The sequence below is a fragment of the Euleptes europaea genome, chromosome 7 (genome assembly GCF_029931775.1).
Source record: "Euleptes europaea isolate rEulEur1 chromosome 7, rEulEur1.hap1, whole genome shotgun sequence".
Taxonomy (NCBI): Eukaryota; Metazoa; Chordata; class Lepidosauria; order Squamata; family Sphaerodactylidae; genus Euleptes; species Euleptes europaea.
The window spans coordinates 48,211,928-48,239,495 of record NC_079318.1 but is presented as its reverse complement, the minus strand read 5'-3'; the positions used below and the strand labels follow the sequence as shown (position 1 = coordinate 48,239,495).

General features: G+C 43.3%; 1 protein-coding gene across 1 annotated transcript in view; it reads right to left on the bottom strand.

Annotated features, from left to right (window-relative positions):
• Window positions 1-23,593, bottom strand: part of EPRS1 (glutamyl-prolyl-tRNA synthetase 1) — a 63,976-nt gene extending 40,383 nt beyond the window's left edge. The window contains exons 1-8 of the mRNA XM_056853370.1: window positions 23,551-23,593; window positions 21,908-21,992; window positions 18,075-18,174; window positions 14,908-15,064; window positions 7,121-7,266; window positions 5,846-5,940; window positions 4,401-4,527; window positions 775-967 (exon numbers count right to left, since the gene is read on the bottom strand). Coding sequence (XP_056709348.1) covers window positions 775-967; window positions 4,401-4,527; window positions 5,846-5,940; window positions 7,121-7,266; window positions 14,908-15,064; window positions 18,075-18,174; window positions 21,908-21,992; window positions 23,551-23,593 — 946 coding nt within the window. The remainder of the gene's footprint in view (window positions 1-774; window positions 968-4,400; window positions 4,528-5,845; window positions 5,941-7,120; window positions 7,267-14,907; window positions 15,065-18,074; window positions 18,175-21,907; window positions 21,993-23,550) is intronic.
• Between the last annotated feature and the right edge of the window lie 3,975 nt (window positions 23,594-27,568).

Genomic DNA, 27,568 nt, shown 5'->3' with positions numbered 1-27,568 from the left:
CTGTATTTTCTCAATCAAATGTTAGACCCTTCTGAACAAGAACATATTTAAATCTAGTATTTATAACTAGCATTATTTGTGGCAATAGGATTATTGTTTTCTCAACTGACATTGGATCTCTTCAGTTTCTCTTGGTAGGTCAGACATTATATGAAAGTAAACTAAAGGGAAGTCATGGTAAATCCATATTTTAAATGCAAATGATTACATCAAGAGACACATTAAGAAACTTCATGTTTTGGGTCAGTGTTTTGAAGATTTTTTTGTTCACACATTAAGCTCCCTTACAGCAAATCAAGTCATTGGTCTACCAAGTTCAGTACTGCCTATTCCCAAATGACAGACAACCTCCACAGAAATCTGTACCAGCCTTGCTACCAGACTGAACTGAAAATGCCACAGTCTGAAACGGAGGCCTTCTGCAAGAAAAGCATGTTATTTTAGTCCCTCCCAATTCTCTCTCAGGATCTTGTCCAGGGGCTGCTTGCTTAAAAGATAACTCTCTGCAAACTACATCACTAACATTGCCATCTCAAGCAGAGATACCCTCTTCTAAGCCCACTGGTGTCAATGAACTTAGATGGGTGCAACTCTGCTCGGTATGAAACTGGAATAGTGGGGGTTGAGCACTCAGGCAAGGTCACTTTAAATAACTAATTCAACATCTGAAGGCTTCTATGAGCTCTTAGATCCAATAGATTCAACTAATTAACAACTTCCAGAGAGATTTCATTAACAAAGTAAAGATAACAAAAGCTATATGAAGCATCTTACAGTTATTCCTATGCTTGGATTCAATTCTCTGCTCTCGTTCCATTTTCATTTGTTCAGCAGGTGTGTTGTCTACATAAGCTTTCCCTTCCTGAATGAGCTTTTCAGCGTATTTCATTATTGTCTCAAAATGATCAGATGTGTATGTGAACTGGTCTGGTTTAATATGCAGCATTGCAACATCTTCCAAGATAACCTGCAAACATCAGAGTAAAAAAAAAACTTTTTACCATATATACACATTTGCTGTAAAAGAATTCTAGCTTTCACTTGGTACGCTTTTTAGGATTTTTGAATAGTTAATCTCTCAGAAGGTACCGTATATACTCGCGTATAAGCCGAGTTTTTCAGCCCAAAAAAAGGGCTGAAAAAGCCGAACTCGGCTTATACGCGGGTCAATATGGTAGGGGAGGGGGGAGGAGGGAGAGGAGGGAGGGGGGAACTTACCATTCTCACCGCCGCCGCCGGCCCCGCGAGGGTTCCTCCGGCCGGCAGGGGCCTCTGCAGGGCCGGCAAGGCCGCCCCGCCCCCGCCGCCGCCCCCGCGAGGGTTCCTCCGGCCGGCAGGGGCCTCTGCAGGGCCGGCAAGGCCGCCCCGCCGCCGCCGCCCCCGCGAGGGTTCCTCCGGCCGGCAGGGGCCTTCTGCAGAGCCGGCAAGGCCGCCCCGCCCCCACCGCCGGCCCCGCGAGGGTTCCTCTGGCTGGCAGCGGCCGGCAGGGGCCTTCTGCAGGGCCGGCAAGGCCGCCCCGCCCCCGCCGGCCCCGCGAGGGTTCCTCCGGCCGGCAGCGGCCGGCAGGGGCCTTCTGCAGGGCCGGCAAGGCCGCCCTGCCCCCACCAGGGTTCCTCCGGCTGGCAGCGGCCGGCAGGGGCCTTCTGCAGGGCCGGCAAGGCCGCCCCGCCCCCGGGCCAGCGAGGGTTCCTCAGGCCGGCAGGGGCCTCCTGCAGGGCCGGGAAGGCTGCGCCGCTGCTGCCGCCGCCGACTCTCCTGGTGAGTAGGGGGTTCAGGGGCTCTTCCCCCTCCCCCCTTGAATGGCACTGGGGTCGGGGTGGGTTGGGGTGGGTTGGGAGGTCCCGGGAGGCCGGCGAGAGGGCAACCTGGGGCAGGGGCAAGATCTTCCCTGCGCTCTAAAATGGCAGCCGCCATTTTAGAGCGCAGCTTTACCAGAAAAGGGAATTTCTTATTGACCCTCGGCTTATACGCGGGTCAATAAGAAATTCCCTTTTCTGGCCTCAAGTTTGGGGGGGTCGGCTTATACTCGGGTCGGCTTATACCCGAGTATATACGGTAACTAGAAATTTGGAAGTTGTGTTTCATATATAAAAAAGAACCTAGACCTCATCTTGCCCATCAAAGCACTGTAATTAAATGAGGAAAGCATATAGTTTGACAAATCGAACTTGGAGCTCAGATTCTTCAAGAAAGAGTGAAGCCCAGAGGTAAAGCAGAAATTGGCAATATATGTTGGTATATCGGGGATTTTCAAGTAAGAAATCTTCTGAGCAGGGAGATGCTAAAGCTGCATTTTATACAATGCAGGGAAACAAGAGGCAGTGAAGCACAAGCCGCTCTGAGCAATACAAGAGCCAGGGACAAAAGTCAGGGAGGAGTGCACCCCCTCGAATAAGAGGCTTGCCACCTTTTCTACTAAAAGCTTTTCCACACCCAGCAAGTTTCAATGATGTTCAGTGTGCTCCTATGCATATTTAATCAGAAGTAAGACCCAGTAAGTCTAGTCAGGCTTACCTCTGGGCAAGTGTACAAAGGGGTGAAGTTGTGAATGTATGAATGCCTTAAACCAAGTCAAATGGAATGAGAATCATATATTATTCTGGACAAATAAGACAAATGTGAAGTTCTGAAGATTTTTATGAATTGGGATTAGGAGCCGGCAACCCTTCTCTACCAATACGGAAGAGATTATTTAGTTTTATTGATTAACTGATCTACTGGTGTTGCATTGTTGAAGAGATATCCACCACACATGGAAGAAAAAGCTCAAAAATTGCATAAGACTCTTGATTCTATGCCAGTAGAATTATTGATTGTAACCTTGGATGTATTTTAGTCAGTATATATAGGTAGTCAAAAGTTTTGTACATGATATATTAAATCTATTAGTGCATGTCCCTCAGCCACATACTTTTGAATTTTAAGGTTTAATTATACCAGGTCAGACCATTGGCCCATTTGTAAGAAGTCAGACCGCTCCTCCCATTAAGAGGTGCCATGGAAGCACGGGGGCCAAAGAATGGCATAAGAGCAAGACATTGCTCCCCACAAAATCGATGCCTCTCAGAGGGTTTTGGGATCCATCTTGTGTTTCAAGCTGGGCAGAAAGGCGGTTGGCCACTGAACTTTTCTGGTGGCCCTAAGGGGGGCTTGGCTGGACAATGAGACCAGCTGATCCCCCTTGTGTCACCCTAAGGTGATCAGAGCTCTGAGCAGATCATTACTTACCCTATCTGCTCCCATCCCAGCAATCAATCAGTATTCAAGAGAATAGTCCAGCCATTCTCTTGGGCCCTGATGACTCATCAAGCCTCTTTCTATCTATATAGATATCTAGATAGAAAGAGGCTTGATGAGTCATCAGGGCCAAGATATCTAGATAGATATCTAGATAGAAAGAGGCTTGATGAGTCATCAGGGCCCAAGAAAAGCAATCAATTCTTTGTGTCTGGCTTTCCTGACAGCTTCTCTCATACTGCCTCAGGACCCATTTTGGGGTATAAATATTGGTCCTCTGGCCATTCATAGTGTGTATGTGTGTGTTCTGGATCTGTGCGAGCACCCCCACTTGTGTGTGGGCTCTTCCTTTTGCTCCTGGAAACACTGGTCATTTAAACTCTTCAGCACTGCTTTCCCTGGGCATCCCTTCAAAACTGGTAACTATTCCCCATCCCTGAAACCCTATTCAACTTCCTCCCTTTTTCTTTTAGTCAGCTCTTGTATGCTTTGTGTATGTTCGTTGCTTAAAATATACTCCTTGTTTTCATTATTTTATTATTAATAAAACTCAGTTGTTAATTTTACAGCGGCCTGCTCATTTAAGAGTTCTCACTTGGGACAATCCAGGTATACATAGGTTATTGATCCCAGTTACCCCCTCTCGCTCTCTGTCTCCAGCTAATTCCCCCAAACTTAAGTGGAGGCTGCCTGCTTACGGTAACACATCTAGCCTATCACTGTCTACTGTGACTGGCAGCAGATGTCAGAGTCTCGACTATAGGTTGTTGGAACCATGCTAGCAGAGAGCCTTCTACCTAGACATGATAGCAGTTAAACTCGGGACTTGCATGCAAACCACGTGCTCTAAACTAAATTACAGCCCCTTTCTTTAACTACAGAAACTGTATCCAAAAAGTGGAGTCTCTTCCACAGAAGTCACTGAAATTAGTTATGTTGAGAAATACTACTTGTAAATATATAGCAGTGTCTTCAATAAACAATTTTCTTCAAGGTATTTTTCAGCAAATATGTGTAAACAGCATACAAGGTAACTATGCTCTGCTTGCATTCAAATCTTCACAAGCTACAGTACAATGTGAAAAATTAAGCAATTAACCTGGCTTAATTCAGTTCTGCACCATCATTATAAATGAATGGCTTTCATAGCAATTCTAGCATACCTTTTCAAAATCTTCCTTTTCTTTTTCTGGATTTGTATCATCAAACCTCATGATCAGTTTACCCTTGAAGTTGACTTGGTAGTGCTGATTCAACAAAGCAGCTTTTGCATGGCCAATATGTAAGTATCTAAAAATAAAATAATTATATAGAACAAAGAAATGTCATATTTTGGACCAGAGGAAAAAGGGCAACAGTCAGAAAAGAAAAAAGGCAATACAGAAGTGCTGCCCTGCTACAATATTCTCAATAAAATAAGTTTTATCTCTTGTAAACGTAAATACGATTAGCTCTCTGTATGCAACAAAGAAGAAAGCAGGGCAGAAGAAGGAAGGAATCACCAGAGGAAATATGTCGCATCAGTGAAAGGTGGGGGGAACAGGCAGAAGGGAAATTAGCAGTCTATAGTATTCTGGAGGGCATGAGGCATGCATCCTAGCTTTAGTTTATATTCCCCAAATTCTTCAAAATACCATATGGCATAGTACTGTTTGGGTTTGGATGCAGAACCAGAGGTTCCTGCTTAACTCGCCCTTAACCCCAGCAATCAGTGCGATAGAGCAATTGAACCAGGAAGCTCTAGGCCAGGAGCCTTTAACCCTTTGGTAAGGACAACAGGTGCATCACATTCTCTCATTCTACATATACTGAAAGGAGTACCAGAATGATGAAGGAAGATCACTCGGCAGTCAAGATGCTTCCTCTTCCAGTCACATGATTCTGTCCCTTGCCTGTGATGTCATGTGATTTTGTCACATGCTTGCAGCTCATTGGCCCCACACTTCTACCTGAACATTAAGAGTAAGTCCCAGGTCTGGAAAGGTTAAAGATCACTGCTCTAAACTGAGGTTTCAGGTAGCCTTGGAACTTAGCTGTAGAGAAGGGAAAGCTACTCTCTTCCACTCTTTCTACATTTTCTTGCAAGGCCCCCAACGTATGTAAACTAAAGCCTCCACAGATACAGAAATATTAAAAATATTTGCATTTTAAAATTAAATTGATGTGGAGAATAGCACTGAAGTGTTCAAAAATGTCACAAGATAACAAATCAATGCTTGCATAAGAACATCGGCAGCCTTGCATGATCAGACAATTGTTCCACCTAGTCCAAATCTGTACAACTTCCTTTTAAACCCATCTAAGCCCTCATGACAGTGTGTCCCACAAATCAGCTACCTGTATGAAATGCATTAACAGTAATCTATTCAGTACAAATTGGAAACTAGTTATCTCCTTTCATAGGACACTTTTCATTTCAGTTACATAAGAGCAGCATTTAAAGGAAGCAGTTTATTTTTTTTAAAGCCCTACATTTCAAATGAAATTGACACAATCTAATTTTTAAAGTCTCGTTTCTTAAATGGACATTGCAGAGGACAAGCCTATTAATTCCATCACCTATCTCTCCTTTTGTGAAAGGAATGTGGATTAGATGTGCTCATCTTACCCGCTTGCTTCAGGCGGAAATCGAACTATGACCTTCCCCACCTCTGCACCAGGGAGCTCAACAAACTTCCCAACATCTTGTTTCTTATCTGCAGCCTTAAAGTTAAAACAATAACATTATCATAAACAAATAACAGCAGAGCAATTAAATACTTATTGAGAATGGGCTGCATTAACCTCCGGTCAGGTATCCAACCAACTGTGAATGGAGCTTGGCACGTGGATCTGCACCCCCTCACTGCCTCCCTCCGTAATCAGCACCAGGAATGATGGAGTGAGGGGGATCAGGGAAAATCACCCCCCCACCTTTACCAGCAGAAGTGCCTTTGCCATGGCAGAAAGAAAACCATGGACGCAACTCACTGTCTCACACTGCAGCATTGTCAATACAGAGCAGATCCTAAAGCTGACACTGGACAATACTTTTAAGGGTTGTTATGTGACTCCCCGTAACAGCCAACATCAGCTCCTCACCTTCTCTATTCAAAAGTAAACATTTCTTTAACTTGGTTCTTAACTTTTGGTTCTAATATTGCCTAATTGTGTCATCCACTGCAACTTCCCATTTAAATACTCCTAATGATTCCTTGGGGAGGAAAGGCAGCATGGTATAGCCCGATCTCGTCAGTTCTCAGAAGCTAAGCAGGATCAGTACTTGGGAGACCTCCAAGGAAGACTCTGCAGAGGAAGGCAATGGAAACCACCTCTCCTTAATCACTTGCCTTGAAACCCCTTACTGGGGTTGCCATAAGTTGGTTGTGACTTGTCGGCGCTTTACACACATACTGGTTCCTTAGAAACTGTGCTACCAACAGTCCCAGTTCAGATCCTGCATGTCAATATACAGCAGCCCCTGGTGACCTTTTTTGATCAGCACTTTGCTGAGCCCCGTGGCGCAGAGTGGTAAGCTGCAATATGGCAGTCCAAGCTCTGCTCACGACCTGAGTTCTATCCCGACGGGAGTCGGTTTCAGGTAGCCAGCTCAAGGTTGACTCAGCCTTCCATCCTTCCGAGGTCGGTCACATGAGTACCCAGCTTGCTGGAGATAAAGGGAAGATGACTGGGGAAGGCAATGGTAAACACAGTCTGCCTAGTAAACGTCGGGATGTGACGTCACCCCATGGGTCAGGAATGACCCGGTGCTTGCACAGGGGACCTTTACCTTTTTTACTCTGCAGATAAAATCACTAGCACTCAGTCTTACTTGCCAAAATTACAAAAGAATCTGAGCCAGAGTTGCCCAACCAGCAAAAAACAAAAGAAAAGAAAAACTTACCACTTTGGCCTTGGAAACAGGAGCAGGTACAGACCACTGTGTACCTACTGACTGAAAAACACCCTGAGCCTCAAGAAAGTTGTACCAGCGTTTTATATGAACTGGAGCCTTAGCTTGAACTAACTGCTCTTGCCACTGATTGTTGCCTGTTGAGAAACAATGCACGTTTAATTAATAAGGAGCCAACACACGACTTTGCAAGATATATTACCCACATGACTCTCAATTAACACTCAGGGTAATATCTGGAGCTTTCTTACAAAAAAGTGAAATACTGCCAGAAAAACAAAACATAATTGTCCATGCCTATACCATATGGTTTTTTAGAAAAAATATATAAGATTATTCACAGATGAAAATGGCAAAGCAGCAACAGAGAAAGCTATTTGAACTATGCTATGCTGAATGTTTTCTATGAACGGACTTTAACATATTAAAGTACTTTATTTACACAAAGATGTCACAATTCACATAGGAAAAATGATGCTTATACTTGATTAAATAGCAAAGATGCGGGGGATTAAAAGGATTTGGATCTGTGCCTTTTGTTTTCTATTACACATGACAACTTACTACCACATGTGCTCCACTAAAATACACTAATGAACAATTACACTGGTGTAGTGGTCAGTGTTAGATTAGGATCCAGGAAACTCAGGTTCAAATGTCCACTCTGCCATGGAAACTGACTTGGTGACCATGGGCCAGTCACTCTCTCTCAGCCTAACCAAGCTTATGTGGCGAGAATTCTTTTATTCTTTTATATTAAACATTGGTTTGGGTTAAGAAGAACCAATTTTATTAATCTGTAGCTTAGAAGCCATATGAAGACCTGACTTTTAATTGACCCCAGCCTCAACTAGACCCCTGACCTTAAAAGGGGTATAGGAAATTGCATTGCTGGGAGTTAATGAACCAAACACATTATGTGCCTAAAATTATGTTTAGAAACAGAAAAGGTCATTTTAGACCGGCTGCAAATTGTCTGCCTATGCAGGGAGAATTGTTTTTGGTACACGAACTGACAGATAAGCAAGCAGTATCAGAGACTCTGAAACTGAGTAACTAGTTTTGAAAACAGGATATTTCCAAATAGTCATGATTTGTGAAACTCGAGGGACTTCCGGCTTTTGAGGAAGTCGGTTGCAAGATTTTTCACTCCGTTGGAGATAAGTTTTAACGTTGTTTTAAACCTTTTAAACTTTTAAAATTGCTCTTTTAAACGGTTGTTTTATTTTGTGAGCTTTTATCATTTCCTAATTTTAAGTTGTTACTCTTCTGGATAAGAAGAAGGATTGAAACGGCTGGCCGCTAAACAACCTACTCCCTGTGCGATTGCTTGATTGTTTAATTGCCCGGTGTTTGGGTCTGCGAAGTTTGACTGTTTGCCAAGATAGAATTATAACATCTCTAATATTCCAAGCCGGACATTCTGTGATTTTAATGTCGAGTTGGTGCTGCATGAGTGAAGCAGGAGCTCTGGAATAGAAGAGTGCGAAAGGCAAAGGAAACTCAAAGGAGCTGAGTTATACGTTGGGATATGGGCCCTAAAAGAGCTTACCCTTTTGAAGAGGACTGTAAAACGCCTGTGTGTAAACAGTCAAGGTTGGAGGACTTTTTTGCCCCATTTCAGCATGCAAATAGATTTGAGTGCCTGGCTGTGGAAGAAAGTGTCTGCCTCTTGGAACAAACAATTAACTCTGATAATGGAGCAGCTACTCAAGATTTGTGTTCCCCATCTCCACAGCAGCAGGCTAGCAGAGCTGATGAAATGAGTCTGCTAGCAACTCAGTCCCAATTAATTGCGGAGTCTCTACACAATATTTATGAGAAACTTGATAAGATAATAGTCTTACTTTCTGAAAAGGAATCCAGCTATCCATTTAAAAATGAGCCGCAAGATTTCAAAGAGAAGCAGACGAAGACCAGAAGTATGGACAAAGGCAGAGTTTTGGAATTGAGACCTAACCAACAAATGTACTTGGAAGGCCTGGATAGAAAGTCAGAAGGCCCTGGGTCACTAATTTATGATTCTAAATGTGTTGTTGTTAATGTCTTCCCTTATCAAGGAAGACATATAAATTGGTCGACAAGGCGATGGGCCACAAATCATCTGGCATTTCTCCTCAAAACTAACCCATCTGCATTAGATCTTATTAAGGTAGAACGGATTTTTGGGTCCCTGCGACATGAACGTTTTCTTTTGTACTTTCGATCCAGCAGCATTCCATCCCAGGTGCTTGCTCACGGATATGAATTTATTAAATATGGGGTCAGGTTTCAGAGACATTTTAAAAATCCTACAATCCAACCTTTAGTAAAATTGAATCCCCAAGCACCATGTCAAAATGTGGGTAGAAATAAATTAAATAATAAAACAATTCAAAGAAAAGACAGTCCAGAGGGATCAGAAAATTTAATGCAAGTTGTCCATTTGCATTCTCCTAGTAAGGTAGTGAACTTGCAAACTCCTATAACTCCTGAAATTATACTCCCTGCTATATCTGAATCAAAGGAGGTATTGATAAACTTGGAAACTTCTGGAACAGTTGAGGACATGGAGTCTGCTCTTTTATCATCTTTTGGTGCTCTCCCTCCTAGCGAACAAGATGAGTTGATAAACCGACTTAAAGTCTTAGTGATTTCGCTCGATGATATTAGGAAGGGCAGTTTGGTACAAACAGATCCAAAAATAGAACACCCCCAAGTTCATGTATTCCCTCCTAAAGTTAGTGATGAACTCCCTCAAATAACAGATCCTCTGATCCAAACGACAAACCACATCCCCTTAGAACCAGTAGTTTTAATCAATAATAGAAATACTAAGTCCAATTCAGCTCCCTGTCAGGGAACTATGGGATCTGCCCCTCTATCAGACTGACTGTTTTCGCCACCACCTCCCTATATTAAAATTTTATCATGGAACATTACAGGTTGGTGTAACAGGTTGAGAGATCCTGGTGTCAGGACCTATTTGTTGGATTTTCATATTATTCTGGTACAAGAAACTTGGGTTAGGGATACTATTGATGTACCTGGGTATGTTGTTTATACTGTAGATGCCGTTTCTGGTCCAACCCGGGGTCGTCCCAAATCGGGGTTGGCTTGCTTGGTTTCTTCAATTTTAAATTGCACAAGTATAACTTTGATCCCTTCTTTTAATTCTGTAATTGTTTTATTGCTGAAGTTCCCAGGGTTCTCTTTTATAATTATTACAAGCTACTTCCCTCCACTAAACTCAAGAAATGACATTAGGATTCTTTGGGACAAATTGGGATCCCTTTTGGATAAGATCACTGTGCGATATCCCAGAATTCCATTATTGGTAGCAGGTGATTTTAACGCCCGTATTGGCACCAATGATGAAGCTGGGTTAGTTTGGCCCACGACGGAGCTGCCCCCCCCCACATTTGTGTGAGAGATTCTCAAAAGATTCTAAGGTTAATTTTGCAGGAAAACAATTGTTTGAGTGCGCTGTGAATCAAGGTTTGGTAATTTTAAATGGGCACAGGCAGTTTGATCCCACAGGAGATTTTACTTGTGTAACGTTCAAAGGGGCCAGTGTGATTGATTACATGTTAGTATCAGAAGGTTTGCTACCGCGAATTCACGATTTTAAGATAGGAGAGTATTATGGAGGGGACCATCTTCCCTTACAATTAACTCTTTCATTGTCTCCTGATTGTTTTTTATTCCCCGGTTTATCAACAAACCTATTACAAGGACGAAAGGCCTTGAGGCCCGTTAGATGGTCACCTGAGTTAACTCCTATTGTAGTGAATATTATGCATTCAAATCAATGTCGGTCCGCCCTTACTGAATTTTTTAAACAGAGGGATACGGTGCAGATGATAGAATCGTTAACTAATATTTTAAACCTTTTTAAACCAATCTATTCAAAACCATCATCGTCCCGAGGATTCCAACGTAAAAATAGCTGGTTTGATGGTGAGTGTAGAGAAAGTATTAAAAAAATAAGATCTCTTCACCGCTTATATAAAAATACCAGCTCAAATATACATCTGTTAGATCTTATACGGCTAAAGAAGTCATTTAGGTCCCTGATAAAGTTTAAAAAACAGCTGGACATATATAAATGCTGGAAATTACTCATCTCAGCAATAAATAATAACGAAACCCAGACTTTTTGGAATCTAGTGAATAGAGGACTCTCTACGGTGGCTAGTATCCCTTCATGCATTACTCCTGGGATCTGGGAAAAATACTTTACTTCTAATTTTGTAACGGTCCCTGGTTTTGATTTGGATGAGGAACTGGTTGAACCCCCCCAAATGGATAGTTGGCCACAGGTCTCCCCTGAATGTGTGAGTGCCTTAATTAAACAATTTCGGTCAGGTAAAGCTCCAGGTCCTGATTTAATTCCGGTTGACCTTTTGAAAGTAAATCTGTCTTGGTGGAGCCATATTTTGGCCTCTCTTTTCACGCAAATAAATAACACAGGAGATATTCCCGCAGCATGGAAACATGCAATAATTGTGCCACTTTATAAAAAAGGACCAAAAAACGATCCCAAAAACTATCGTCCTATTAGTTTGCTTTCATCAATAGGTAAAGTATATGCAGCCTTTTTGCAGTCAAAATTATCGAATTGGCTAGAAACTGAAGAAATAATACATCCGGAACAAGCTGGGTTTAAGAAAGGCACCTCTGTCTTGGAACATTGTCTTATATTATATCATCTTGCAGATAAGTATTCTTCATACTCAGGGGGCTCTTTGTATGTTGCCTTTATGGATTTAAGGGCAGCTTTTGACTCAGTGCCTAGAGGCCGACTGTGGGCTAAATTAAAAACCACAACCATAGATAAGAGATTACTTTGGCTGATTTTTAAGCTTTATGAGAACCCTACCGCTCAGGTCCGTTGTGGAGTTGAAGGCCAACTTACTAATAGTATTCACCTCTTAAAGGGGGTGAAACAAGGTTGCCTTTTGGCCCCCATGCTGTTTAATTTTTATTTTAATGATGTGATTCCGTTTATTCAAAAGACAGCTTATCATGCACCAATATTAGCTGGTCATGAGGTTCCCATTTTGCTCTATGCGGATGATACAGTCCTTTTGTCTAGATCTGAGGTGGGCCTTCGTAAGACTATTAATAGGTTTATTGATTATTGTAACCAGGAGGGTCTATCAGTTAACTATAGTAAATCAAAAGTAATGGTTTTCTCAAAGAAGATCAAAGTAAAACGAAATCCATGGAAAGTTGAGGGGGGTGAATTAGAGATGGTGTCCCAATTTAAATATTTGGGAGTTACTTTTAGTCAAAATTTGTCTTGGAAACCTCATCTTAGCTTGGCAAATAAAACTGCCAAAGTTAATTCGAATGCTTTGTTAAGATTCTTTTATTCCAGGGGAGGCCAATATGTTCCTATGGCTATTACAGCTTTCAATGCCAAAATAATCCCTCAGTTTCTATTTGGAGCTCCCATTTGGATTAATGAAATCACGGAGTCTGTTGACAATATACTTATACATTTTCTGCGGCGTTTGACAGGCTCTCCAAAGTGTGTGGCGGGAACGGCACTTAGAATGGAACTTGCACAGTGTTCTTTTGAATCTAGGGCCTGGATTGCTGCCTTCAAATTAAGGCTGAAGGTTCTCTACTCAACTCCTAACATCCAAGGGGGCCTGTTACATAGATTAAAGGAAGATAACTACAGAGGGACGTGGGGAAGACATATAGATAGTAAACTGGTACTGCTTGACCTTCCACCATTAGTTCTTAACAACTTAAACTTTTCTGAAGCACTTAAATTAGTAAGGTCAAGGGTGAGAAATCTTGAGTGTGTTAGCACTACATTCCGCGCTAGGCGCGTATGTTCTACCCTTGCACTGGGGATTCCCCCTCCTGAGTTCGTGCCCTCTTATGTGAGTTTGCTGACAATCCCAAGCCATAGACGTGCCTTTATGCTTGCCAGATTAAATGCTTACCCAACTGCAGAGATGTCAGGTCGTTTTGCGAAAACTCCATACTCAGATCGAGTTTGTGAATGTAAATCTGGAGATATTGGGACTTTACACCATCTCTTATTGTTTTGTCAGCACTGGTCAGCTCCTCGGTTGCGTTGGATCACCCCAATATTGTCTAAATACAAACTTCCCTTGGAGTCCTGGGTGATATCCCACATAATGGGAGATATTCATCCTGATATCACTAGTTCTGTTGCAAGATTTTTGGCGGAGGTGATGTCGCTCAAACGTCAAAATAAAACAAGCACGTAAACTACGAGTTGAATGTTGAAACAGATTTTGTGATTTCAATGAGACTGGTTCAGGGGGAATATATTGTTATGGTATTAGTGATGCTATGTTTAGTAATTGTTTCTACTGTGTTTTAACCTTAAGTATACGTTGGGTGTTGTAAATTGATTATGTGTTGTTGTATTATGTATTATTGTTATGGTTAAGCTCAAGACCTTTGGTCAAAGGAGCTAGTAAATAAATGGAAATGGATTTGTGAAACTCATTTCCTAAAAGAATTTGGAAGGAGGGGGCCGTTTGAGAACCTCTCTCACGGTTCAGGCTATAAAAGGCTGGTCCAGTTGTCCAGTCCTTTGTCCTTCCACGTAGAGACCACAGACCCATTGAGTGGTTGCCATCTCTGTCTCTCTCTTTGGAAGTGACCCAGAGGCCTCTGTAACTGTTTGTCTGTACGTCAACTTGTGTGTGGGTATGTTAATTTCTGTCTTATATATTCAGTCAAGTATTTGCTTTTTTTCTTTGCCTTATATTTCTCTTGTAAGTTAAAATAAACTGAATGGTTCACTGTTAGACGTTTTAGTATGCTGTTTGAGAGTGTCTTGCATGAAAAGGGTCTGTCTTTCCTATCACATCCTCTGGTCCTTGCTTCTGGTGAGTAAAGCACCCAGAGAATTTCCTATTATAAAAAGAACCAAGACAGGGGAGAAGCAGGGAAAATTCTCCCATCATCTTACAGGGTGGTTGGTTTGATAATAAAACACAGGAGGGGAGAATGATGCTATAAGCCACTTTGGGTAGACGACAGACAGCTAAGTGCAGATGCCTTATACCGGCCTGAAAACACTGATTGACAGGGGGTTCAAAAATGGTTTTTACTGTATTGTAGGATTCATAGGGTCGCCATGAGTGGGAAGCAACTTGACGGCACTTAACACACACACACAGGATCAAGGGGGATCCTGAGATAGGGAAGCGAAACCGGTAGTCCTTCCCTGAGGGAAATAGCTCTAAGGAAAAGGGGTTGATCCCTATCAAGTGTTAAAGAAGGAAAACTGGAACTTGTGTATGTTCCTGCCTCCAAAGACTTTAGAATTTTTGTGTCAAAGCAGCTTATACCTGTTTATTTAAGGAGTGCCAGCCAAGTGCTCTCTCTCAACAGTTACAAATACCTGTCCACAGAACAAAACAGCTACATTCTTGTGACAAACTATCTATTGTATTACAAGAGGTTTCCCTCATTCCTGTTCCCTTTTCACCTGCCAAGTTTAAACCTGAAACCTCCCTGACAGTCTAACCTGACCATTTCCCCATAAGAGTAAAATAAAACAGTGTATGTGTTAAGAATTCACATCAGCCTCTCATGTGCCTTATTCACAAATATACTAACGAAGGGTATTTCAGTTCCTCAGCTTCCTAGGCTGGGACAGAATACATGTATATACATTTTATATGTCTGGGAGATTGGAGAAACATCACAGGTCCCCATTGGGGAGCAAAGCAAGACACAAATATATATTCATGCATACAATTAAACAAACATTTAGCATGTTTCCTGTGCTCTTTTACCTTTTAATGTTGCCCAGACACTGAAATCCGCAAGGCTCAAGGAGTTCCCAACCAAGTAGGTCCTCAGAGAAAGGGAGTTATTGAGTTCTTGAATTGCTGGAGCAAAACAGTCTGGATCAGACAATTTTCTAGCACTGAATTCCAGCCAATGATCAATCTTGGAGAAAGATAATAGTTAAATAGAAATGCTTAGTAAGTTAAAAGAAGCTGTGAATAATGGCCAGCAAAAATGACATCCATTGCCAACACATTGTTAAATTAGCATAATTATTAAATTAGCATAATTTCATTAAAATTTAAAACATGGAAGCAATATTGTGGTTGAATATATTACCACATTCCCTTTTAAATATTTTAGAAAACCATAGGAATTCTTCTTGCAGTTCTCTTCTTCCTGGACTCTTATCTCTTTATTCACTTATAATACTTCTGAAAATGATACCACCCTGATCCATGCATAAATATATCTTCTTACAAGAAACAGAAAATTAATCCCCATTTTCAAAGAGCTTAGCATATTAGATGGAACAAAAAAATGAGTTTTCATTGTTTAACTGAGACAATGTGTTAAACTTCAATTTAATATGTATAGCATAAGAATCTTTCCTCACAGTAATAACTCTTACATCATACAAAAACTGACTAACATCTACCTTAATAAAGAGAACACAGTCTCCCTTTTAGATTTTAAATCCCCCTGAAAGACCAATATTTGATGTTATAGAAGTTTATTCATTTTAGAACATTTAAAAAGCAAATTATCTGATCATTAGAAGAGAAACAAAAGGTAGACCCCATGAGAAGTTGCAGGGAAAAGAAAATGCCATTTTTCTGCTCCCTTCCCACGTGGGATCCATCTTCCCCCCTTCAATATAATCCCCTCCCCCGCCCATTCTTGCTTTCTCCCTCTTTGCCCTTGCGTTCTCCTGCTCATGGATGCCATCACCCCCTCCTTCTCCTGGCTACTGCTGCATCTTCGGCAACATCACAAGTTTTCATGCAGCCTTGCAGGTTGCCATGGGAACCCAAACCATGTTAGCAATAACAGGTCAGATGGTGCTAGGATGACTACTGGTCCAGTTGTTTGGAATATTTTTCAGTTTATTCAGTGTGAAGATGTGGAAATGATCCTTGGAAGTTTAAGACCTTCATGGGTGACCCTTGCTGGCTGCTTAAATCCACTTAGCGGGGGCTGGGTCCAAAAGGCAGTTAATGCCTCCTTGAGAGAAGGGATGATCACTCTAGACTTGTGCATCCACCACTAAATAAACCTACCCTGGACCCAGGAGGTGTGAATAATTATTGTCTAGTCTCAAGAGTATAATTCTTGACCAAGGTGATGGGTAGTGAATGAGCAACTCCAGGGATTTTGAATGTATCAGGTTGTTTGGATGCTTCCAGTCTGGTTTCTGATTATGGGACTGTAACAGTCATGGTCACCCTGGTGGATGACATGGGCCAGGAGATGGACAGAGCAAGTAGAACTCTACTGATTGTCCTGGACCTCATAGCAGTTTCCAATGCCATCAATCATGGGATCCTTCTGGGCTGCCTTTCAGAATTTGGACCAGGAGGTACCATTTTGCGGTGGTTCCACTCTACCTGGAAGTTAGGTTTCAGTTGATGGGCCTGGTGGCCTCTGGACTGTGGGTCCTGCAAGGCTGTATCTTATCCCCCAGGCTTTTCACCACCTACATGAAACCACAGGGTGAAGTCATCTGGAGATCTGGGCTGGACGGTCACCAATACCCTGGCTCTTCCGGCATATCCCAAAGAGGCTGTAGAACCCCTCAACTACTGCCTGGAGGCAATTTTGGGGTGGATCTGGGCTAATAAACTGAAGCTTAATCTCAGTAAGACTGAAGAGTGATTAGTGAGCAGGACTGACCTATGATTTAAGGTGTCACCTGTTCTGGATGGGGTTGTACTCTACTTGAAGGAAAGGTCTGTAGTTTGGGGGTGCTCCTGAACCCAGGCTTACTACTGGAACAGCAGAAGCCATCTGTGGCTAAGAGTGCTTTTTACCAGCTTCAGCTGGTAAAGTAGCCGTGGCCTTTCCTGGGCAGAAAAGATCAGTGTAGTACATGCCATGGTAACATCTAGATTAGATTACTGCGATGTGGACTACGTGGGGCTACCTTGGAATGTACTTGGAAGCTTCAAACGGTGCAAAATGCTGCAGCCAGGATGTTGACTGAAGTGGGTTGTAGGAACCACTTCACTCCAGTGAAGCCCATCTACACCAGCTTCCAATTTGTTTTCAAGCCCAATTCAAGGTGCTAGTGTTCACCATTAAAGCCCTATATGGCTTGGGACCATACCATATGAACCTGCCTGACCACTCAGGTCATCTTTTGAGGCCCTCCTTCAGGTCCTATACCTACACAGATTAGGCAGGTGGCAATCTAAGAGTTGGCACTAAAACTATGGAACTCTTTCCCCAGGGATATTCATCTGCCCCCTTCTGTCACTGTCTATCACCATTGGGGGAAGTCTTTGTTTCATCTAGCATTTCCTCAATGATCTCTCCTTCCTTCCCTATGTTTTAATTACTGTTTTATGTGGTTTTAACATGCATTTTAGTTTGGGCTTTAATTGTTCTTATGAAATATTGTTATAGGTTTTGTTCTTACTGTTAGTCCCTTTGGTTGGCCTGATCGGGCAGAAAGATAGCATACACATTTTGTAAATAAGTAAATAAAAATGGCCCCCAAACTCCAGTGAGTTGCTGCTTGAGCAGACACTGTGCATGTGCAAACATTGAGCAGACACTGTGCATGCTATTTTTCAGTGTTATGGCATTCTTAACCTCAGATTGTAAAAAATGGCTAAAACGTTCCCCTACATTTGCAGACCCTTAAGCGCTAGTCTGGCCTGGCTTCATTGCACAATTTAGCTAACTGAATGGGGGGGCTGCCCTTTGCAAGTAGATATTGGTGATGATTATACAACAATTTAAGGAAATATCTTCTACCATCAAGACCTTTTAACTGCAAGAGTGGTTGTACGCAAGTCTGTGGTCTCAAAAGCTAGGACAAATATCAGTCAGGCTACTTTATAAAAGCCAAGGTCAACAAACAATAACATTCTGTGATTTTAACATGCTCATCAAGTAGGGGGGGAAATGCAATTCCAGTCAAATTCTAATACAAAAGACTGCTTCCCACCTCGGTGTGCTCCAGCAAATTTGATCCATATAATCTAGCAGAAGGGGCAATTCTGGCCAAATAGCGAGCAATGGAAGTCGCATCAGTGAATGTAATTTGACTGTGTAAAAAATGAAACAGAAAGGAGCTTATCTGCACTTGGAATATAACTGCATTAGAACAAATTATACAATCAAACTAGCAAAGCGGGTATACTTTCAAGCAAATTAAACACATAAATAAATTCATTTATTTTCAGACATTTCTATTTGGCTCTACTACATTAATTTGTGGAGAGAAACTACAGAATATGTTAACAATTTTCAGTTAATGAACAACCTACGTTTTTCTTCTAGTTCAGATGTAACACAAGTGACAGTTCATCACAGAACAGGAAGTATCTAACAGTGAAATCCTAAAAACAACCGAAGCTCCACTGAATATATCCTAGTAGGATTCAGAGTTAGACTCGCTTAGCATTGCTCTCTAACTAGCTTATTATATGTGCTTGTTTATGCAACCCCTTCTCCCATTGAGGCACCAGTTCATGGTTTGACATTATATATTATCCAGCTAATCCTGATTGATAGAACAGTTTTGCAGGAAAAAATATCACAGCTGCTCTGGTTGTCACTGGCTTAGTTGTTCTGATGTTATAAAGAGGCTCCATAGTTTTTGCCACGGCAGCTAAGTACAACAATAAATACATTTCTAAGTAGCTGCTCTCATTGACTTGAACATCGCAATAATTCTTTATATACTAATATCACCTTGTTGATGGGCCCAGTTTCAGGCCTTCCAGTGGGAGACCAGTGATTCAGACTTGGGGGAGGGGCCGTGGCTCAGTGACAGGGCATATGCTTGGTGTGCAGGAGGTCCCAGGTTTAATTCCCGGCATCTCCAGTTAAAGAACCAGGCAGTATGAAAGACCTCTGCCTGAGACCCTGGAGAGCCACTGCCAGTCTGAGTGGACAACACTGACTTTGGTGAACCATGGGTCTGATTCAGTACAAGGTAGTTTCAGAAACTTGATGAGAAAATGCTTCTTATTTCAAGTACCACTTAAAGAGACATTGCTGTTATGGAGAATCACTTCTAAGATTTATTAATAAGACGAAGAAAGCTCAGTAGAAGAACAAATGGATCACTCAAAAAATACTCAGCAGTGCTACAAAAATGCAAAATGATCCAGAGTACTTTGAGGCTGCCTCTGTATACATACATAAGAACTCATGAACTCCCCATCCCCGACTGTAGATTTCTGACTGCCCCCTCCTCCCCGATACTGCCCAACCTGGGACTTGAGATCTGCACAAAGGGCCTTCCCTAGGAAACTAGGCTTAATCTAAGTTGGATTGTCTGGGACAGAGAGGGAAGGCCTTTTCCGCTACAGCATCCAAGTATGGAATGACCTCCTCTAGGAGAAGAGAGTGACCACACACCTGAGGGTCTTCTTCACTGGTTTAAAGATCTCCCAGTTCCATCTGGGTTTAGGGGCTGCTATGGTTGGTGCTGCCCTGGCCTGGATAGCCCCAGGCTAGCCTAATCTCATCAGATCTCAGAAGCTCAGCAGGGTTGGCCCTGGTCAGTATCTGAATGGGCAACCTCCAAAGAATACCAGGGTCGTGACATGGAGGCAGGCAACGGCAAACCACCTCTGAACATCTCTTGCCTTGAAAACCCCACCAGGTGTCGCCATAAGTCAGCTGTGGCTTGACGGCAGGGGGGGGGGAGTTGGTATTGCTAGAAGAGAGGACGTGGCTATTCTTCATTGTTTTAATGATTTTTTATTTTATGTCAGTTGGTTTTAAATTATGTTTAAATCACCCTGGGATCCAGATATGTTTGAAAGGAGTTCTAGAAATATACTAAATGAATAAACAAACCACTGCTGAAACTGGGAGACATTTCAAAAGCAGCTGAGGATACAGCATGAAGGAATTCTGTTTGTGGGGGGGGGTGTTAAAAAGCACCTGCTACATGCACATGACTTTTTGTGCACGTGTAAAGGCCCTCCCAGGGCCACAGATACAAAATAAATTCTGTACGAACTACAGATATATACCCCAGGAGCTTTATCCTTGTTTATTTCTTAACTACAACTCATAACTTCCTGCCACCTTACTCACCCCTATAGTTCTACGAAGGAGTGTTAACTCATTAATCACCCACAACTGAAAAAAAAGAAACCATAAAACACTGAGTAACAACTGCTTTCATCCAAGTGAATCACTAACAGTAGGAATGTCTAGTCAAGGATAAAACGTATGATGCCATTTCCCAGCTGACATTAAGTATTATCACTGAATATATCACTGTACGTCACTGAACGTACGTGGTACATTGTAATTATCACCGAATGAACTGAGAAGAGAGAGAGAGACAGACAGAATAGGCTGCATCCAGTGGAACAGCTCATGAAAGGAGTTGGCAGAGCAACGCTTTTCTGCCCTTCCCTTACAGAAGCAGCCTGTCCATTACCCTGAAACTCCTCTGGAGGGTTGGGAGAATCTTGCAAGAAAAACATGCCACAGGATGGGGGGAGGGGGCTGCAGTCTGAGTCTCTTTCTCCCTCTTTCACTCATGGTTTGTCTCAGCAGAGGAGCAAGAGAAAAACCATTTTACCCAATTCCCTATTTTTGATGTAGGAACACCCACCCCCCGTGGTCCATTTTGTGTACAAGACTCTCCCAGCAGGCTGCTTGGGGAAGCCACTAAGGCTTTCTGTGTATTCCACCACTGGATCCACCCCATAGATCTTATATGTATAGAGCCCACTGCACTACTGGCTACTGTGGTAAATGCTGCAGATTGCTGCCACCATGAGGGGAACGCTGTCACCATGTGGGGCATATCAGCCAATGTCTTTCCCTCCTTTACCTTTTGCAGCCACCATTCTGGGCAGAATTCAGCCCTTCTCTCTCGCATGTTGTTACCTGAGTCCAACGCCACAGGGCATGCCGAGTAGCCAGGTGGGTGGGTAAGGAAATGTGCATACTCTATCTGATTAAACTCTACCTACATAAAACTCAGGGTGCTAAAAGACAGATCTAGGTGCACTAAGTAAAATAAACAAAAGCAAGGTTACTATCTAGGTACTTACAATGCATGGTATACCTAATCTTTATTAGTTGCATGATGTCCCCCTCCCTTGGCATATCTGCAAACTTCTTTCACATAGAAGAGACAGCCCACAAGGAGCAAATAACAGCTTCCCTAATGAACGTGCCAAAACAAAGGAACAGGTTCCCTTTTTAGACCTCTCCCCATGTAGACTCCCAGGGCCTTAGCTAATTTGGGTGCCAGGTCCTGGGACCCAAGCCCGCCAGAACATGGACCCTCCAATCAAAGAACTAGTGTGTTTTCTCTATTGGTTGTAAAGGATGCTCCCGATCAGGAGAAGAGCACCTTTCCCACGTTCTCCCAGTTAGACACCAGCATGCCCTTCCATTACCATAACTGTCACAGTATCTCTTCCCCCTGCCTCTCATCCACAACACCTACACTATCACAAAATTGTGTAATTGCACTAAGGCTCAAGGCAAGTAGAATGTGGCTCACTGGTCAAAAATAACAGACCCCTGAAAGAAGCTATAGTACCCCATCCCCAAAGTAAATTGCACAATTCTGAATCTCAACAGAAGAAATATTTGCCCAGGGGCCTGAAAAGCATACACAAGGACTTTTACAGTAATAGTAGCAATCCAAAATTGAAGATAATTTTGGAATGCAGAGGACAGCAATTGTATATGCAATCATTAATTCTGTATCATTATTTCTTCCATTCTGTATTAAACAGGGTGAGCTACAATTGCCTTTTAAAAGCACTCATGGCAGAGATACAAGGCACTTACTCAGATACCCGCAGGATGGTTTCTTTGCCTTCTTCAACTGAAATTTTAACTTGATCCTTTACAAGTTCTGCAGTCAGCAAGGCTCCTGGTTTTTAAAAAGAAAACATTTCATAATCAGAATAGAAGAATACCATGTCTTTTTTTAAAAAACTGCCTTTTTAAAGAAATTCGGCATTTCTCCTTATCACTCCAAGACCAAAATATTCAAGGAGGAAATCAGTTGAACCCTATATAAATTGGCTTATTGTTCCTGGAAGTCCTTAGGGTAGAACAGAAGGGTCAAAAAAAACAGAGTACTCTTCAGCAGTGACCTCAGCAAGGATTGGCTATAATTTCATTTCTTGGCAATGCTGCATAATTTAAAGTACTGCACAAAGTAAGGGCGTGAATCACAATTTTAATGCACTACTGATTTAACCCTTTCATTAAATCAAGGAAGGAAATATCCTGTTCAGAATTCCTGAAAGTGACACAGTAAACCCCATGTGAAAGCCCTGTTGTGACTTTTATAATACCCTTAAGGACTTCAGTTCTTGTAAGATTTCTTCACATTATGAATTCTCCTCCAGGTCTGTCCCACTCAATCAGGTCACTGCAACATCAGGTTATTACAACATGTGATTTATGGGTGGATGAGGAGGTGAGTTAAGTGTGAGTCCGAATGCAGGAAGATCTTAAAGCTAAAAGTGAACAATACACTACACTACAGTTCCACTTAATACAGCACATATCATCAGCAACTAATGAGATACAACAGCAAATGTTCAATAACAATTAACCTGGTCTGAAATCTGAGATTTGGTTTGAAACCTCCCTCTATCTGTACATAAATGCATTAAATAAAAGGCAGAGGCAGTACCTATCCAAGGACCCCTGACATATATGCAAGGAGAATCAGAGATTGGGGAGTGACTGTGTGTAAGGGAGAAAACCCAACAATCCATACACTCATATGCTCGGCCACTGATCTCCAACCACTTATCACTTTTGGCTCAGCGCAGACAATTGCAGAACAGAACCCATGATTGATTGACAAGTGAAAAGTATAAGTAAGATCCATCCTTATGCCATCCTTCATTATCACGACTGTGAGGAAAGCAGGTGGTTAAAGAGATCAACTACAACCCAGAGACGCAAGACAGATGCTTGTGGCCTATCTAATCCGGAGAAAAAACTCCCAGTTGTCAATCTCCCTGCTCTACCATTGGCGCCACGTGTCAACCTCTTTCGACTCATCCCCCCCCCCAGCCCATCTTCTTCCTTCCCCGCCTACCCCCACCCCCATTTCCAGTCTGACGGCTCTTCAACTTCTTCGCTCCACCCCTCCTCATCGATAAACCCCTTCTCTACCCCCTCTACCCAATCTGTCCTCCCTCCCCCCATATCTTCGGAGAGCGGGAAGGGGGGGGAAGCCTGGTTCGCCCTCTGCTCCCCCACACTGGGCCCCGCCCAGAAACATCTTCACAGGGCCCAGCCACGTCCTAGTCAGGGGGACCGTGGGGATGAATGGACGGCGCTTCACAGGCACCGTCTGGTGCAACATGGAAGCAATAGGCCCCGCCTCACCTGGCCTCTGGAAGGGTCAGGGGAATGGGACCGGGGTGTGCGCGCACACTGGGGGGCTTTTAGCACGAAACGCTTACCGAGAGGGAGTCGAGCGGGGTTCACCGTCAGACTCAGCGCCATTCCGGCGGAGGCGACAGCGACGAGCCGGCGGCAAGATGCGTCGGAGACGCTGCGCGGCGGAGGAACAACCCTCTCCTCCCTCAGCCGGGCCTCGTTCCGGCCTCCGCCCCGCCCTCTTGGCTTGTCACGCGCAGTGGCGCCGCCCCCCGTCAGCGCGGAGGGCTTTCAGTCGCCGGAGGAGAGGCGGCAGGCGGCGCCCCACCCCCACCCCGACCGTTTACGCACGGGAGGTTTTGCCACTCACTGGTTGCACATTTTCCCCATCCGCGCGCTCAGAACTCAACAATAAGACCCCCCAGGCAGAGTTTGGAGAATGTGGGTGGGGGAAACGTGCATCTCGAGAGCGGCAAAACCTCCTCCCGTGCATCAATGGCCTTTGTCTCCGCCCACCCCGCCTCTGGCCAGCCGGCCAGGCCACCTCGGTGTGGTCACAGACCCTCCCTCTGAGCTAGTGAGTTATAGAAACAAGTTTTATTACTTTTTTTTATTATACTGTTAATGGAAATTTTTAAAACTGTTCAGACACTTCTTCGGAAGTCGGGTGATGGGTCACTTTTTAAGGTGGGTGGAGGGTCAAAAGGGTATTTTTTGTTTTCTCAATTTTACAATTTTGTAACTATGAATGTATTAATAAGATACTCTTTTGTATTTTCTTTTTATTTCTTATTTATTTTTTATTATTATTGTATTTGTTTGTACTTGGTTTTGTTTAATGTCATAAAAATAAAAAATAAAAATAAAAAGAGACCCTGCCTCTGTACCACAGCCTCAACCATGCAGCTGGGTGACCTCATGCCGGTCACTTTCAGCCCGCCCTAAACTACCTGGAAGGGTTATTGCGAAGATACAAGGGAGGAGGGGGAGAGCCCCAAACCCCAAGCTCCTTAGGGGAAGGGTTGGATGGAAAGACGAGTTATACACTACTAATATCCATATCAAAACCTTTAATGGCATAAAAAACTGAAACCATAACAATGTATTACATGTAGATCAAATTATGTTTAGGGTTGCCAGGTCCCTCTTCGGCGGGAGGTTTTTGGGGCGGGACTTTAATGCCATAGAGTCCAATGGCCAAAGTGGCCATTTTCTCCAGCTTCCAATTCTCTTCAGGGAACTCGTTCCACAATGTGAGCAACAATGGGAAAGGCCTGGGCAATGATTAGGGTTGCCTGCTATTACAACTGATCTCCAGCCTATAGAGATCAGTTCACCTGGAGAAAATGACCACGTTGGCAATTGGACTCCATGGCATTGAAGTCCTTCCCCTCCCCAAACCCCGGTCTCCTCAGGCTCCGCCCCAAAAACCTCCCGCCATTGGTAAACAGGAACCTGCCAACCGTAGCTCTGATAGTTGCCAGGTAGACCACTCTAAATGGGCAAACAGCCAGGAGGTAGCAGCCCTAAGACTAGCTAGCTCACAGGAACATAGAGGAGGTTACTGGCCTTCAGGTATGAAGGCCCCAATCTATGAAGGGCTTTAAAGGTCATAACCACATTGAACTGAACTCAAACAAACTTGAAGTCAATGTAGCTGTTTCAAAACAGACAAGATACGTTCCCATCTGCTAACCCAAGACAATAATCAGGCTGCCACATTGTAGACTAGTTTCCAGATTGTCTTCAAAAGCAGCGCAACATAGAGCACATTAATCAAATTGTGAGGTTACAAAAACATGGATGCGTGACCAGATTAGCTGATTCTAAGAAAGGAGCTTGGAAACCAGACGCCACTGATAAAAGGTATCCTTGACCATCATGCTAGCCAGCTTTTCAAACAGCAAAGCTAGGTCCATCAGCACCGTCAGGTTCTTAAACTAATCTGGAAACCTGCACTCCATTCACTACAAGTAGATCCAATGTAAGCAAACGGGTTGCCAATCTCCCGGACTGGTCATGGCAACCCCAACAGATGCGTGACACCACCTTTCCAGACGTGACGGCCAGCCCAAATAGCCACTGAAAGGGCTCCTATCCCGCCTCGCGAAACAGGCAGCCAAGGAACCACGGCCAGGTCAACCCCTCCTGTGAACCAGAGGGAATCCATGTTCCTGAGCGCCCATTCCAGCAGAAGCCATGTTGCAAGGAATTGTCAAGCACGTAATCATTGCCAATCCCCCCCCCCTGCATCTGCATGATTGCTGGCCCATCGGAAAGCATTGATATAGCAGTAATGGAGGATCGCTCCCCCGGCTATGCAAAGCGACCCGCCTCGGACCCAGCTGCACGCGTCTTTGTTCCAGCTCGGTAATCCCATCTACGAATGACTCCCGGTTCTCCAGGAATTGCGCAAATCAGTAGGAGTAGAATAGTATCAATTACCCTTTTGCCCCACCCTGGCAGCCGACCATTAGGGTTATTGTCACCTTTTGTTTCACAACGGGAACCATGAAGGGGTAATCTCGTCAACCCGCCCCCAGGAAAGGGTATAACTGGGGTCTCCGTAGTCCATACCTTAAGTCTTCCTCTTGCATATTTGCTGTCACTCTGTTGGATTGGGTCTTGCGCAGCCTGACCACGCTCCCCTTCCGCCTCGCTGGTCGAGTCCCGGGAACCCCTCTTCTTCTTCCCGCTTTCCCAGTATCTTAGCCCACGGAACCCCGGACGTCTCCGCTTCTGGACCAGGTGCAGTATTACCCATCTTCAGAAGGCCTGCCACATTGGCAAACGTCTCTACTCTACCACCTTTATATTCTCTAGGCTCTGTGTGTATGTTTTATAAAAATCTGTTTTGTGTGTGAACATATAATCAAGTAAACACCTTTTAATTTTAACTCCATTGCTTCTGCCTTATTCTTTGAACCACGGAACAGACTCTGGTAGACAAAGGCTTAGATCCTGCACTTATGCCCATTGCCGGTTATTGATTCGCTAATTCCCCCATATAAATATTCATAACCGAGCATTTTGGCTAACATCAATACCTATAAATCATCAGCCTTCCCAACCAGCATGGTTTCTGTCTTGTCTGGATTCAACTTCAGATTATTTTCCTTTAACCACCTGATCATGGCCTCAAAGCAGCAGTTCAGATGGGATTTATCTGGAGGCTTGGATAATGAAATCTCGTCCACAGAGTAAATATCAACCAGTCGAATCTGCTACTCCAGTGGAAGCTCTTTACATTAAATATATTAAAATCAAAACAGGAAATCAAAGAAAAGCAGGCTAATGGCATTTCATTACTTTGAGAAAATTTGGAGTAAGCCCAAACAAGAAAGAACAAACTTCTATGGTTAGATCTGGGGGCAGAATGACACAGGGTGTGCAGTTCAGTGATCATTTTTCCAGACAGTTTTTTAAACAGAATCCACAAGAATCTGCGATTTGAAAGGGGAGAACAATGCAAGGGGAGGGAAGCTATTTAACCATGTGCCCTTTTCCTAACAAACATCAGCAGACCAGGCTGGATTTATCCATTACAGAGAACATGTATGTTGCTAATATTTCCCCCCATATCAGAGAAAACAGTGTGTGCAGGGGGGGATTGCAATTTTTGGCAGAAAATCAGCCTAAGGGAAAAGAGTTAAATAGTTCTCTCATGCTGGCCTTCTTTAAAATTATAGGCCCTGTGGCTGTATTCTAAACAGAGAGAGAGAACTGAGGGAAATAATCTCATAAACTACGCATAACAGAGTTATATTCTAGGAGAAATGTAGAAAAATTATACTAACCGAAATATTCTAACATGAAAGAATAGTCATGCACATTATAAAATTACATTATTTGACCCTACACTCTCCCAATGGTTCAGGGGAAGAGTACATCATTCTCCCAAGGACAGTGGGCTAGGATGCGAGAAAATTACTAGCCCAAGGTCACCCAGTAAAGCTTCATGATATGATTGGTTCTTCCTAGTCCTAGCCTGATACCCTAACCATTATATCACACTGGCTATCTTTGCTAAGGAAGTCTTGCTAGGTAATGGAGCCTATAACATTCAGCTTATCAGTAGCATCAACATAAAACAGCATGTTT